At 40.1% G+C, this 15550-nt stretch overlaps 1 protein-coding gene across 1 annotated transcript in view; it reads left to right on the forward strand.

The window, feature by feature from the left end:
* The first annotated feature begins 761 nt into the window (after positions 1-761).
* The window catches only part of RASGRF2 (Ras protein specific guanine nucleotide releasing factor 2), a 207572-nt gene continuing 192783 nt past the window's right edge, over positions 762-15550 (forward strand). Inside the window, exon 1 of the mRNA XM_026649259.1 lies at positions 762-1046. Coding sequence (XP_026505044.1) covers positions 762-1046 — 285 coding nt within the window. The remainder of the gene's footprint in view (positions 1047-15550) is intronic.

Genomic DNA, 15550 nt, shown 5'->3' on the forward strand with positions numbered 1-15550 from the left:
CTATAATTCTCCCCCTCAGCCAGATCGGCTGGATGGAGATAAACCCTCAGGGGAGGCAGACAGGGAGGAGGCAGATCCTCGCACACAGAGGGAGGGATAGGACGCTGCGGCGGCGACTTTGCTCTTTAAATTGGGCTCAAAGCCGATTACAGCTGATCTCCCACGTGACGTTTCCCTTTCTGGCTCCCGGCGGAGTTTGTTGGGGGATCCTCGCGGGCTCGGCGCGTCTCTCCCCGCAGCGGGGGCAGCTCGGGCTCCGCGCGCAACTTTTTTGGCCGAGGGTAGGAAGGGAGAGGAGAGACCGCGCGTCTGCCTGGCCGCTCGGGATGCTTCGCCCCGTGCCTGAGGGTTAGAGGCGGGCGGTGGCGCCGGGAGCCCCTCGGAGAGGCGGAGGAGCCGCCCAGAGGGAAGCAGCAGCACCAAGCCCGCGAGGACAGCACCAGCCCCGACTTTCCCACCCGCAGGCCAGGAGGGAGCAGCCGCGGCGCTGAGCCGCATCTCGCAGGCGGGAGAGCAGCCGCGGGACCCCGCCAGCACGTCCGGCCGGAGGGGCCCAGCGCCGGTCCCGCCTCCTCCGAGAGCAGCCCCCAGCCGGGCGGGCGGAGCGCCACGGCCAGCAGCTGGCCGTCGGTGCGGGCACAGCCCATGAGGCACCGTCGCGGCTCGGCGGGGCTGTGAGCGCCCGGCGGCAGTTGCCTTATGCTGGGTAGGGCGGGCGGGCAGTGAGGAGGCGGCGGAGGCCAGCCCGCTGCCCAGGCACCATGCAGAAGAGCGTGCGCTACAACGAGGGGCACGCCCTGTACCTGTCCCTGCTGGCCCGCAAGGAGGGCACCAAGCGCGGCTACCTGAGCAAGAAGACGGCGGAGACCAGCCGCTGGCACGAGAAGTGGTTCGCGCTCTACCAGAACGTGCTCTTCTACTTCGAGAGCGAGCAGAGCGCCCGGCCCGCCGGCATGTACATGCTGGAGGGCTGCAACTGCGAGCGGGCGCCGGCCCCCAAGGGCGCCTCCGCCGGCAGCGCCAGGGACACCGCGCTAGACAAGCAGGTACCGCCAGCCCCCTTCCCCACTCATCCCATATGCACGGGGCTTCTCTCTGGTGCGGTCTGCCCCCCGCCCTCACCATAGGCTCATTCCCCCCCAACCAAGCCTCCCTCATCCAGCAGCGCTCCCCGAGCTATTTCCTTCGGGCTTCACCATGGACCGGGAACACCCGCTGCCGTTATTCAGCTCCCCTAGGTGGGTGGAGGGGGTCACTAGACCAATCTAAAGTAGCGGTGCAACTGATCAGAGTGAAAACGCGTATGCCTTGTATCTAGCCTCAGAGGGGCTGCGCACGGCAGTAAAAACCTAGGCGCATAGGAACTGCCACCCCAGATCCAACCCGTGGGTCCACCCATTCCAGTATCCTCCCTCTGACAGTGGCTGGTTCAAGAGGAGGCGGCAAGAGATCTTGCCTTGTGCCCTGAAGCATGGGCGTTTATCTCTTCCAAACTTTTTTTTTAATGACCCTAAGGTAACTCTGGATGTTCTCATTGTCCATATAAACTAGGGCAGAGACATGTCCCCGGTCTTTTAACTGTCCCATCTTCCCAGTAGTTGCACTTACATGCTTTATACAAGGTGCCTGAGTATTAAAATGTCATGAACTAATGATATTCCACTATTGAGGAATTACAGCCCGGGCACCTCGGGGAGATAACTACATACCCAATAGAGCCAACCTAAACAGATAAAGAATTCCTGGATAAATGTGTCGCAACAATGTGTATGAGCCTTAAAACTAATCAGGTTCCATTTTCGGGCAATGGCAAACCCTGCTAGTTATATAGTGAAACCTATTCTAAGAAGCTACTGGAAGGACCAAGAAAAAGTAGACATAGTCCATTTATACTACGATGTATGCACCATGCAATCCCCAGTGGAAGGGGGTTGTAATGGGGAATAAATCAGACCAATATTTGTGTAATATTTTTAAGGCTGAACAAAACTGTAATGGAAACTAAATCATGAAACTTTATAGTCCAGTCCTGCATTTCCTTACTTATTCAACAAAACCAGAGACTTCAGTGGGATTACTCATGGGAGTGAAGGACAGCTCCTGTATGGTAAGAGTTGCAGGATCTGGTCCCTAAAGTGGACACTTCTTAAGCTATGGGGTATTGGGTTTTTGTTTGTTTTTGGCGTGTTGTTGAACATCACATACATCTTTCAAAACAATGAATAAGAGGACACTGCATTTACGCTATATAGTAATGAATCAGATATTCTACTCTAGGCCTCCTCTATTTTAGGATAATGCACCTAATGTGAAACTCTGGTGTCCTTTTATTCACTTCTTTGCTGACGTGCATTAAACTTGCATGTGGCATGTGCTGATTCATCTGTGCTTGACAGAAGATATCAACAGGTGTCAAACTGGTTTGGAGAAGTTTGGTTACTTCCAAAGAGGAAGGTGCCAGGTGAACTCAGGCATTTGTTATGAGAGAGGAATAAACCTTTCTCAGCTTATGAAAATCTTCTAGTCCATTTACTTTGTTTAGACTGATATATGTATTAGGAGAGCTAAATTCAGAAAGCATCTCCTCTTTTGCTGCCTTGTCTTAACTTTCCATTTATTTATAGTCCTTTTGGCATTGATATTTTCATGCTTATCTAACTCACCCAACAGCTATAGGTAAAAATATACCTAGTTATGCAAATTAACATATGCACATTGGGATGACTAATAGAACTCTTGCTTGCTTCTTTGATGTATAATCTTGTCAGGGTGGGTAACTGAAGTGTATGGGAATCCCTGGTTCAAATAAACATTTATTCCTTAATGTTAGTCTTCTAGGACTCCCCACCCCAATCTTTTCATGGGTTTACTGTCTTATGTTTCTATAACTAGTGTTTTTAAAGTGAATAGAAAACTGTGTGAAAGCAGCACCTTTTATGTATCTCCTCTTTGGGTCTCTTTAAGTCATGTTTATTTTACTGACAGAAACAAAGTGTTTTTTTAAAATGCATTTAGCACTACAAAAGTATAGGAGAGCAAGCTGGATTCTATCCTGCTTTAAACATCAACTAAATTGCTAAGTTTTGTCAGCAAAAATGCTTATTGAAGATTAGAAAGGGAGAAAGAATACAGATAGAGTTTTCAGATCCTGGTTTGAGTTTGCAAGGCTCGCAGTTAGAAAAATTCTCCTTTAGCCTGTAAAATGAACAAACCTGATATGGAGTTATTGAAAGTAATAAATATGGAGCCCTATAATATCACTTTATTCTCAGTACCTCCTTAAAATCATTTAAACTCTCTTCCAAATGTGATAAGTATCCATACAGACACAAATGTGTGTGTTTTAGGGTTGCCAACTTTGATTTAAGCTATTCCTGGAGATTCCCCCCCCAACATGACGTAATGTCATTTTCTTAAAATATCCTATTAAAATCTCCCAGATTGCTTCCAATAGTCACCTGGAGATCGATGCCAATTCCGGGAGACTCCAGGCCAATCCTGGAGGGTTGGCAACCCTAGTGTGTTTTCTAAGAACTAGTTATATTTTTCAGTGTGAAACAAAACAAAAAAGTATTTGAAAACACATTAAACCGGTACAATGCTTCTGTTTTCTTTTTCTTTCTCGAGGCACCTACCTTGATGCACCCATCCTATTAGAGGGAAAAAAATAATACAACTGAAAAATCTGAGCCCTCTGTTTTCATAAAATACGAGTATAAAGTTATTTGAAACAGATGATAACGAAGGTTCAGCATTTAAACTTTCACTTCCACCTGTGCAAGACCAGCTTCACCAGAAGTATTTGTTGCTTCCATGAGCAGATAAAATGTTATTTGGTGATTTAAAAAGAATTATTTCCCAGGCAGAGCCTTGTTCTCCAGAAGGGGGAGGAGAGAAGATTTTAAAAAACATCACCTCCTTCAAGAAAAGGGAGCTTATCTTACACACTTAGTTTACCTGGGAAGCTTAGATACTACAATGATAGGTGTTATACAGTATCCTAAATTAGACAGTGTGAGGTGTGGGGACAGTTTTTTAATCCATAATTCATTTATGACAGCTTGCACTTATGCTTTGGTTTGTCTATTTAGATTTTATCTTACTAGGTGATTTAGGGTTAAAGCAGGTGGGTAACTGCAGTAGACTATGAAAAAGAGAAGTTGGAGTATGGGATGTCATGACAAAAATAGTGAGATGCATCAAAATGAGTAAAAATTCTGGATCGTTTCAAGGAGGTTGTAGTACAATATATAAATGGGAGCCTTTTTAAAGATTAACTATTTTGCTGCTGAGGAAAATATTTCCATTTAAGTTATTTCACTGGATATTCCATTGAAATAGTAGAAAGTATGTTCAATAGCATGGGAAATATGCATTTGCGGTGCATGCAGCACCTCATGTGGTTTGCAACAACTTGCTGATTAATACATTTATCATTCAGTCAATGAAAGATGAAGTTGCAATGTACATTTGACAAAGGAATTTGTTTTCTATCAGTTCTACTACTGTGGATTATAGAAGATGCATGCAAAAGAAGAAACATCTGTTTCATTTTTCTTTTAGTTATTTTGCATATCCTTTTGATTTAGAAATTGAATTGATAGTCTTGCTTGTAATGTCATGTATCAGATAAGATCTTTGGAGTTAAGTTTTCAGCAGGGAAAATATCAGTGTTGGTGAATTTCAGCCAGCAAATATGTTTATGTGCAGATGTGTAAACACACACTCCCTGACCCCCATCAAACACAAGCAGCTTAAAGATTCCACATTTTAACCAATACTAGTGCTGTTAGGCTCTTCCACCAATCTGTCACAGAGGATTATTACACAAGGACAGTAACTACTGTACAATTTCTAGAGTATACTGAATGCCTTCAGTTTAATGCTCCACTTTTTATTATAATGTATTAGAGACTTGTGGCATTGTTTTAATAATTCTGATATTGTGTATGCAATTTTTATGGCTCTTGCCTAGTGATAGCAGTGGGAGGACTTTTAAAAAATATTTTTCCTCCTGTTTCAATACAAATTATTTTAAAAGTGTAGTTCCTGATTCAATATTAAAGAAACTATCTAATCCATGAATAAATGGACATTCAGTTGTGTTTATAATGACCTTTTATGGAGCTTTTAACTTTCCACAATATATTTTGAGCTCAAAACTTTGAATTTTAGAAGAGCTTTTTGATAAATAACTTCTGCACATGAGAGTCATCTCCATCTATTAAATCCTATTTTAAATTAATTTTAAAACAGGTTTATTTAAAACATGATAATATAGAAATAGTTTAGTTTGTAAGCCATCAATCTGAATGTGAAAATATTACACATTGAAAAGTTTAAAGTCTGATTTAAGTTAAAATATTTCTTTCCCACCCCTAATAGAACCACAAGCCATAAACCAGAAACAGGTGCAGCTCCTGGCATGCCAATACTTCACTATGACTGTGTTTTTGAGAGAAAATATCTATTTATGTTTCAGAGGGTCATTAAAGAAAAATTACTTCATATCTGTGGGTGATTAATCTCTTTACAATTAAAATGAAACACAACTGTTCTTCAATGCCTCACTAGAGAATAGAACTTGTGGTCCAGTAAACTCATTCAATTTAGAGAAAAAGGGCTTTATGGAAGTATGGATATTGAATACAAGTTATTCTAAATAGTCTATATTGGGCCAATACCTATATAATTACAGTTTGTTTCATAACTGTATATGGATTAAGCTCAACATTTAAAATGTAGTTTTATATCATTGAAAAAAATAGAATCTTAGAATATTTTAAGCTGTTAGCTTTTCTATATGATTTAAGAAAAGTGGGATGACTCTTTTCTTGTACCTTGTCTGAAATAATATTTTTCCCACTTAACAAAATTAAATGCAGTACTAAGTCTGTGTCCCCACAGATTAAGAAAATCCAATTATTTGAATTTTTACTGTTGCCTGTAGCTCTATATTTATTTAGTTTTGTCGTGCTTCTATTTACAAAGGGCAGAGAAATTATATGATGTGTGAAACCTCTTTATTATAAATACAGTTCTTGAAATAATGAAAAAGACACATGCCATACTTTACCATGCTCATTTAATTTTTTTAAGTAATACAATATAAATTCATAACAATACCCATAATTCAGTCATTCTGTATTCAGAAGAGACCATCATAATCAATTGCCTTTTCAGGTATAATATTGTCCATGATTCTTAAGTCTTTTTGCCAGGATAGTTTCCTGGGATGGTCCAAAGCATAGTCCAGGTGATGTTGCCCATATACTAGAAATGTCCTGCTTTATTTGAAAAGAGTAAGTTAATTTGGCCTCTCAATGTCACTTGTCCATTGAAATGACAGTGATTCATTTGTACCAACAAATGTAGAGAGTTAGTGGTGATGTTATTGGAATGAAAATATTCTTGGGATGGAAAATGAAATTTACAATTTATTTTTTCTTTTAATGTATTGGCTTTGCCAAAGGAGGTGCTCTTATTTAAAAAAAAACAAACCCCAAAATCTCTCACTGATATTAGTTCTATTGTGGCGACTGATGTTCCTCACAAGCATTAAGGGCCCACTGGGACTCTTTGAGTAAGTAGGGATTCTTACATGAGTAAGGGTTTGCAGGCTGAGGTCCTTGATGTATCCCCAGATGTCATGGCAGTGAGTGTCATATAACAGTCTAGACTGTGGGCATTAGTTCACAAAATACATCAATGTAAATATATATATATATATGTGTGTGTGTGTATATATATATATATTGCAAGTAGCAGTCTAAAAATTAGTTGCTGACACTGCTGTCCTTTTAATGCAAGTTACATTACAAGAGACTGCCTGTGGCTCTTCATATAGAATTGAAAAGTGAACTTACAATATGCCACCTGGCCTTCAGGCAACAGGCAGTATAAAAATAGAAAAATGTAACCCATGTGATCTCACTATTGATTGAACCAAGCAGAAAAGTGCAGACTCTTCATTTATTTTTAACTGAGAATATATCTGTTTGTTTAGAATATTTTTATATGATGGGAGAATGACTAGGAAAAGCCACAGCTATATCCACAAGTGTTTAATATAACAGAAATGTTAAATTTTATCTTTAAATGCTCATTTTTCACACTTTAAAATCAGTGCATCTGATTTTATATCATTACAAATCAGGCTACCTGCTAATATACACCACTAGAGGAGCTATGTGTCCCAGAAATGAATCTAAATAAATTAATTAATAGAACTCATTAATTTCTAAATTGTTTCCCTTTTCAAAATTAATAGAATTCATATGTGTAACAATAATAAGTGGGGAATCAGAGGATACTGACCCCTGTCATGTGACGGGGATATTAACCTATTGTAACTCTAATCCATGTCAAGTGACTAGGGCCGGGAATGCACGATCACATCTATTAGTGGTAACCCTGATCATGTCACACTCAGAGGAAAACTAAAGTGGAGCAAATGACACCACCTCAATGCCTCAGTCTGGAAAAGAACATAGCAGAGTACTGGAGGAGATGCCTGTACCACTTCCATGTTTTCCTTGAGGCAAGTTGTGTTTCAGTAAAATCAGAGAGGGTGAAATTTTCCACGCTGCTGCATGTGGTAGACCCAGGGCCTTTGGATATTTACAATATGTCTGATGGGAACATGAAGAGGAAAGCAAATGACTGGACAATGTCATTCAAAAATACTTTGATCCCACACAAGAATGTCAATTGGCAAATTCGTATTTGCAGAGCTAGTGAAAACTACTTCTCAAACAAAAACGAGAAATACCAGTCAGTGAAAGAATGAAAATGCATCAAATTAAAACTGCAAACCAAGGCATAAGGATAAACTACAGGTGTCAAGAAATGGCAGAGATCAGATTGTTTGCAATAAATGTAGAGGCAGTAACAACACAACACAAACATATTTACCACACACAGTGGTAGTTGTGACAGTGTCCTTGAGCTTAAAAAACTCACAAAGGTTTTATAAAATGAACACAAAACACATATTATGAGATTTCACTCCCTGATTACATCTGTTCCTCAAACATAAGGTACAGGTGTTCAAAACAAAAAGCTTACAATTCTCTTAGTAAAACACAAGAACACAATAAACAAGTTCCTAGTCTACTAACTAGTTAGACCATACCATTTTTTTTATCAGCCCTTAAATACTGATGAACTTTTACCAATTTCTTTGTCTTTTCAGCAGCTAGCCAAATATAAAACTTGGACCAAATCAGTCCACATGTGCTAAAATCACTATTGATTGATTTGGAACTTTCTGAACAGTGGTGCAAATCTTTTTAAAACTGACAATTCTGAATTCAAGAGTTCTTTGAGAATATGTTAGTGTGGATCCCACTGTAGATGCACATGCACCTCCTGTGCATGAGCTTGGAATCTTTTAATAGCTGTGCTTGTCAGGGCCATGCATGCACCCTGTGCCGCCTTGTGCTCCTATGCAAGGGCGTAAAGGTTGGAACAGCTATGGTCCTCCTCTAATTCCTTGTTACTGCCCATGGCAGCAAGATGGAACGTGGACTGTGACCGACCCAATTTAGCTTTTGTCTAAGGCCTGGTCTACACTACAGTTAGGTCAAAGGAAGCTGCCTTAAGTCGACCTGTTAATGTATGTGTCTACACTACCGGGTTCATTATGCCACCCTAAGTCGCCTCTCATGTCGACTTCTGTAATCCACCTCTGTGAGAGGCACAGCACTTAATTCGATTTTCATGGGTCGACTGCGAGGTAGTGCAGATGCAGCGTTGTGTAATTTGACTTAATTGGCCTCCAGGTGGTGTCCCATAATGCTCATCTGTGACCGCTCTGGAGATCATAGAATCATAGAATATCAGGGTTGGAAGGGACCTCAGGAGGTCATCTAGTCCAACCCCCTGCTCAGAGCAGGACCAATCCCCAACTAAATCATCCCAGCCAGGGCTTCGTCAAGCCTGACCTTAAAAACTTCTAAGGAAGGAGATTCCACCACCTCCCTAGGTAACCCATTCCAGTGCTTCACCGCCCTCCTAGTGAAAAAGTTTTTCCTAATATCCAACCTAAACCTCCCCCACTGCAACTTGAGACCATTGCTCCTTGTTCTGTCATCTGGTACCACTGAGAACAGTCTAGATCATTCTCAACTCTGCTGCACTGCAGCCAAGTACACAGGAAACAACCCCTCCCCTTCTAAAGCCCTGGGAATTTTTGATACCCCATTTCCTGTTTGATCAGCATTGGGAGCGTGCCAGCCTGAGCACAGCTGATCATGGAGACTACACGCCCCAAACACGCTCCAGCCTGGTCTGCACAGGAGGTGGTGCCTCTCCCCGCTGCGTGCCTTGCACGGTCCTTGCACGCAGCCACGCAGCTTAGAGGAATTTAGCTGATGACCCATATCGGTGTCAATATGGTTCCATGTGATAAATTTCTGTTTTTTTCAGTTTGCTTTGTTACAAAACCTAGGAAATTGCATACAAAGAAGTACACTAAAGGAACATTATTAAGTTTGCAAAGTCAAGCACTCAGAAATTAGGAAATGCCAGAATTAAGATTGCCTGTGCAACATTAGTTCGGCCACTTTATGTATATACATTATGATAAAGTCTTTATTTACATGATCATGTACTGTATTTTTTACAGAACCCTACCTTACTCTGCACACAATGGACTGTGCTCATTGAATGAGCAGATATTCAAATTTTTGTTTTATCGTCATTGTTCAATATGTGGTCTCAGGTCTTATTTAGTGCACATGATTCAAACCATCCTCTGAATATAGAATTATTTAATTTCCTCGGTGGTTTTTATTGTGGTGCTCATCACTGTAGTATGAGTGATTTACAAATGTTAATTATTTTCACAACACTCCAGTGAGTGGTATTTTTATTCCCATTTTACAGATGTGGCCTAAGGCATAGAGACAATAAATTCAGAAGTGTCAACTAATTTTGGGTGCCCAATTTGAGAAGCATAGGGCCTGATTCTTTAGAGAACTTAGCATTCTATAGGTTAAGGCACTAGCCTTGGACTTTGGAGACTGGATTTCAGTTCCCTGCTCCATTATAGACTTCCCATGTGACCGTGGGCAGGTCACTCAGCCTCTCTGTGGCTCAGTTCCTCATATGTAAAATGGGCATAGTAGTACTTCCCTACCTCACAGGGTGTTGTGAGGATGAGTACATTAAAGATTGTGAAGTGATTTGAGATCTACTGGTGAAAAAGTGCTATATGAGAGCTAAGTATTTATTTATTTGTAGCATTTTATTTGTTCATATCACAGTTCAGTTACAGTCACGAGTGTTCAGCAAGTCAGTATGTCAAATTGGATACCCAGAAAATGAGAAACACACAATTAGTTGCCCCATGTGAAAAGTGTAAGAGGCTAGCTTAGCTTGCCTGCTATTACACAGGGACTCTGCAGCAGAGGCAGGGATAGAATCCTGTTCTCTAGGTTAGTGTTCAACGGCTTTAATTGTGAGACCTCATTCACTACCCATCTTCCAAATTCTACCAGAAAAAATTAGGCAGAAGTCCTACAAACAACAGCCGTATTTACTACACAGCCCTGATTCATGCCCAGTGCACTGTATGTGACAGGAGTCCTATGGAAAAAGAGTATAAAGATTAATATAATGCATATGAATAAAGGAGCTGAATTAAGTTTATAGTCTATATACAAGATAACGTCTTTATACATATAACTTCTGAGTTCTTGACTATGCAACTTTAACATTCTTTTAATATAATATTTTGTATGTAATTAAAGTTTATATTATGATATAATATAGTATGGTATTATAGTACAATACAGTTTAAATCTTTTTGTTTACAATTCAAAGTAGAAAACTCTTGAATATAAAGAGGAAAGAAACATCAGCTTTACAACAAATGTTGGTAAAAATGAAGCCCTTAGGTACCACAGGTTACAGGTGCTATAGGACTATATTAGCTTGATAGATGCAATTCATTTTGATGCCTATTCCTTATTGTAACTGGTGTGAGCTTACAGCTCCTAGGTCTAACTGTTTTTATATTTGTGCTGCCTGCTGCAGATGGAAGTTTCATAAGTGCATTATTTGGTGGCCTGAGGGAAGAACTAGCAAGCTGGTGTCCAGTATTATGGTTCCAGAATGTGAAGCGAGCTGAAAAAGCTTTCTGATAGAGCAATCTCAGAATTGCTACCGATCTATGAAAATATGGATGCATAACATTTACTAATATTAAAGTGCTTTAAAAAGAAATGTTCTTTTCCTAATGCTGTGCTGTACTCTGCAGCTTAGTGGCAGATACCTTGGCTGTGTACCAGGAAGCTGAATATAGTAAAGGCATGTGTTCGAAAGAATGTTTTGTTGATAATTTAAAGGATTTTAAGTGAAATAAATAGAAAATATAGTTTTCATATAGTGAAAAGAATTTTAAATAGTTTATTAACGTCTCACTATTTGTCTTATTAAAGGGATGCTGTCAGATTCAACTTTAAAAAAAAAATCTTTAGCAAATATCGCCATAGATTATTATTTTTGTGTAGTCTGAAGGGCTTTACTTTCATATTTGTGTGCTTGTGTAACTCTCAGTGTATGAACAGCGTGGGCCATGCATCATTATTGGAGGAAGGGTGGACAATTGGTTAAGATCCTAACTTGCATTGGGGAGACCTGGGTTCAGTTCCCTGCTGCACAATAAACTTCCTGTGGAACTTTGGGCAAGTTCCTTCGCCTCTCTGTGCTTCAGTTCCTCAGCTGTAAAACAGGGATAATATCACTCTCTAACCTCAGAAGCATTGTTGTGAGGATAAATACATTAAAGCTTATGATGTGCTCAGATACTATGGTGATAGGGGAGCCATATAAGTACCTAAATTAGTTAGATTAATACAGTGTGGTGATTAATATGTGTGGTGTTGTATACATAACTAGCATAGTGTTGCCAATTTTGGTTGGACGTATTCCTGGAGATTTCATCACATGACATAACCTTTAATTACAGGTTGATCTTTAATTCCTGGAGACTCCAGGCAAATCCTGGAGGGTTGGCAACCCTAAACTAGCACAGGACACATCCCTACCCTAAGAAGGGCCTGATCCAAACACAATGAAATACTCTGTTGAAGTTAATGACTTCAGTGGGCTTTGGGGCTTATCATGCAAATTCTTACTACTGGGTCTACTCACTACTCAGAATAGTTCCATTGTCTTCAGTGGGACTACTCATGTTGCAAGCAGTATGCCTGGTACTAAGTGTCTGTGGAATTGGGCCCTAAATTATATATGGCAAAGGAAGAGAAAATATTGGTCGGGGCAGGCAGGGCAAGAAAAAGATGAGATTTATACATAAAATTCTGAGAGCTGTGATGCGTACAGCGTGTCAGTTCTCCCCCCAACAGGGTTTTAAAGAGGGATTTGAAAGGAGAGAGGGAGGTTTCTTCACATCACATAGATCCAGGGAGGTCATCCCAGGACATAGAAGATGGTTCTTCGAGATATTAGTGGGAGAAAGATACAAGGGACACATACATGATGGCAAGTGGAGCTGGTTGCGAATATTATGAGAGATTATGTTACAGGAGTAGTGGTGACTTCCAGTGAAGAACTCTGATTTTCTTGACAGAAAACAAGAAATGCAGTATGACACATTGGGCACCTGAGAGAGAGATGTTGTATTCCTTCTCAAAAGAGACACAGTGGATGGTTAAATTAGATTTAATGTCCTAATGTATTTCTAGTTCTTGCTGCTATTTCTTCCCTGTATTTTTGGAGAATGACTTTACATCATTCATCCCAGGGACCCTACCTCTTTGCAGTTATACCAACAAGTCTTCTTACTGCTGCCTATGCTAACTGATGTTTCTCCTCTTTTTTGAACAATATTTTATAATCACTGAAGTCTACCAGTTTTTGATTTTGGTTTTATTACAGGTTATATTACATTGTTTATATAATTTATTTTATAGACTTACTATAGATTTTTATAAATTATATATTGTTATATAATTTATTTTATAGATTTACTATAGATTTTTATGTTGCTGTGTCATCTGAGTTATATTTCCCAATATATTGGCTCAATATACACTGGATAAACTTTTTGTTATGTATGTTGTACAGTGTCTAGCACAATGGGGCTCTTATTCATGACTGGGGCCTTAGGTGCTTCTGCAGTTCAAATAATAATTAATATGGCAATTGAGTTGTCATCAAGAGTAAGTTTTGTTAACTCTGCCCCTCACCCCACGTTTCCACATCCCCACTGTGGCCAACTCCTGTCATTTCTTCATTTACAGGTTGTCTAAAATTTGATCCTCCTTCTCTGTCCTGATTGTTGAATCATCATTCCAAACTCTTGTTGTCTCCAGCCTTGACTGCTGTACTCTCTTTCTCTTCTCAGGCCTTTTTGATATTAACCTTGCCTTCCTTCAATCTTTCCAAAAACTGATGCCAAAATAATCTTTCTGTCTGTTGCTTCATCTTTGTTACATCCACACCTTTTCAGTCACTTCCTTGGATCTTCTTTGCCGTATGCTCTAAGTTCAAATTCTTGTCCTTCCTCCTACATGTCTGACCTCATCTCAGGTGTCTCCTCAGCCCACGTCCACCAGTGGCTCCAACCTTGATACTCATATTAACTAATAATTCTACGGTGCCTCAGCATCTTCTTTCAGGCTGCCTCTATGTTAGAAACGTCTTGTAACAATCAGCTTATTAAATCTTCACCCTCACCTCATTCAAATTGCTCCTGAAAACACAATTCTATGGCATTGCCTACAAGAAATATTAAAACAAATGACATATCTTCATTGTGTTTGAACCACCATAAAGACATGCATGCCCAAAATGAAACACATTTGAATCACTTGTGTCCTTCCTCACCCCTTCCCCATTCTGTTATACATCATATCCTGCTTGTCTGTCAAATCCATCGTTTGGATTGTACACTTTTTTGAGATCAGGGAATTTCTTCTCTGTGAAAAGTCTACTGTGTAGTGAGAGCTAAAGTATAGTTAATTGACCCCACTTGATGAGGTTGGTGTAAGCCTAGCAGTACATCAAAATGTTTTAGATACTTTATACACTGATACTGCAGCAATAACCTTGAGTGCAAGTACACTAAGTATACCAGCCACTTGGCCCAATAATCTGTAGTACCTGGTGGCTTCTCAGTCATTACTGAAAATGAATTAAGTACTGTTGTGTAGGTCCCACTGCCCAGAGTTCGGTTATATTGTTTATGGTCTCCTGTGGGGGGGGGGGACATATCTGTTGTCCTCCAGTTTCTCACCCCTAGCAGTTTCCTCACACACCTCCTGTTTGCAGGCTCCTTCCCCTGCATTCTACCGCTGGCAACCTCCCACCCACAACCTGCTTCTTGGCTCATCTCCCTGCTTCTTACACAGACTCTTGGTCCCGTGCCTTGGTTCCCTGGTCCTGTTGCTTGCTTGTGAGTTCTCCTGCGGAAGCTCTTTGATGTTCCAGGTTACTCCTGGGGGAGAGGAAGAAAGTAGGTACTCGGATACTACAGTGATAGCGCCATGTAAGAACTTGAACAGAGACACTGTGAATCTGCTGCTTGACAGATTAATTACAATAATAATACTCAGGTGCTGAGTCAATTATTTTACTTCTAGGATGATTGCAGATGAAGCAAAATGTCTAAATTGAAAGATAACAACTTACTCTTAACAAAGGTCAGACAGGTTCCCAACAATTTCCAAAACAGTTTTGATTATTGTTGTTCTTAATGGAACATTTTTTCCATCGTCTTCAGTGACATGTGAGGTCTTTATTAAGCAAGCATATCAAAAACAACCAGAGACCATGGTCTGAATTTCTTTGACATCTTGATGCCCTACATCAGCTAATCCCTTCAGACCTCTGCATTTTTGTATTTTGTTGCAACCCCTTCATTTGGTCAGAAAGTTAACTGACGTGTCAGATAAATTTGGCAGTTCTAGCCTCTACGTTATCCTCTGGAACTTTCTAGTTGTATAGGCTGGGATTTTGGAAAGGAGGATTACAAGTCCCATTTGATTTTGAACCCATCTTTAACCTTTTTAAAATAACTTTGAATTTTAATAATGTTCTAATGTAAGCAATAACTGATAGACTTTTGTTGTGGATTTATACTCACATATAGTGTCCTGGGAACTGCTGTGTACATTGGTTCTTTATTTAGGGTCAGATCTGCATCCCCACTGACTTCTGTGTAACAAAGAGAATTTCACCTTTTTACTTTTAAGTATGATGTTTAGAATAGGAGACTCTGTCTCAAAAACAAAAAGTAGAATTGCTGATACCGTAAATACCCAATCTCTTATAAATTTCTTCTCATGTCCTTTTATATTCCATACCTTTGTAATATATCATGCATCTTTTGGAACTTGCTCTATGAAATTCATGTTTTTAATCTGAAGAAAATTATCACTGGAGAATTGCAATGGGAGATTGAAGGGGATTAGTGGAAGTGCACTCAGATTCCACAGCGATGGGCTTGGTTTAAGAATTTAGATAGAGAAAGAGTGTGAAATCATGGCCCCATTAAAGTCAATGGCAAAACTCAGATTTCACC

Source organism: Terrapene carolina, unplaced genomic scaffold (genome assembly GCF_002925995.2).
Source record: "Terrapene carolina triunguis isolate 2854851 unplaced genomic scaffold, T_m_triunguis-2.0 Scaffold69, whole genome shotgun sequence".
Taxonomy (NCBI): Eukaryota; Metazoa; Chordata; order Testudines; family Emydidae; genus Terrapene; species Terrapene triunguis.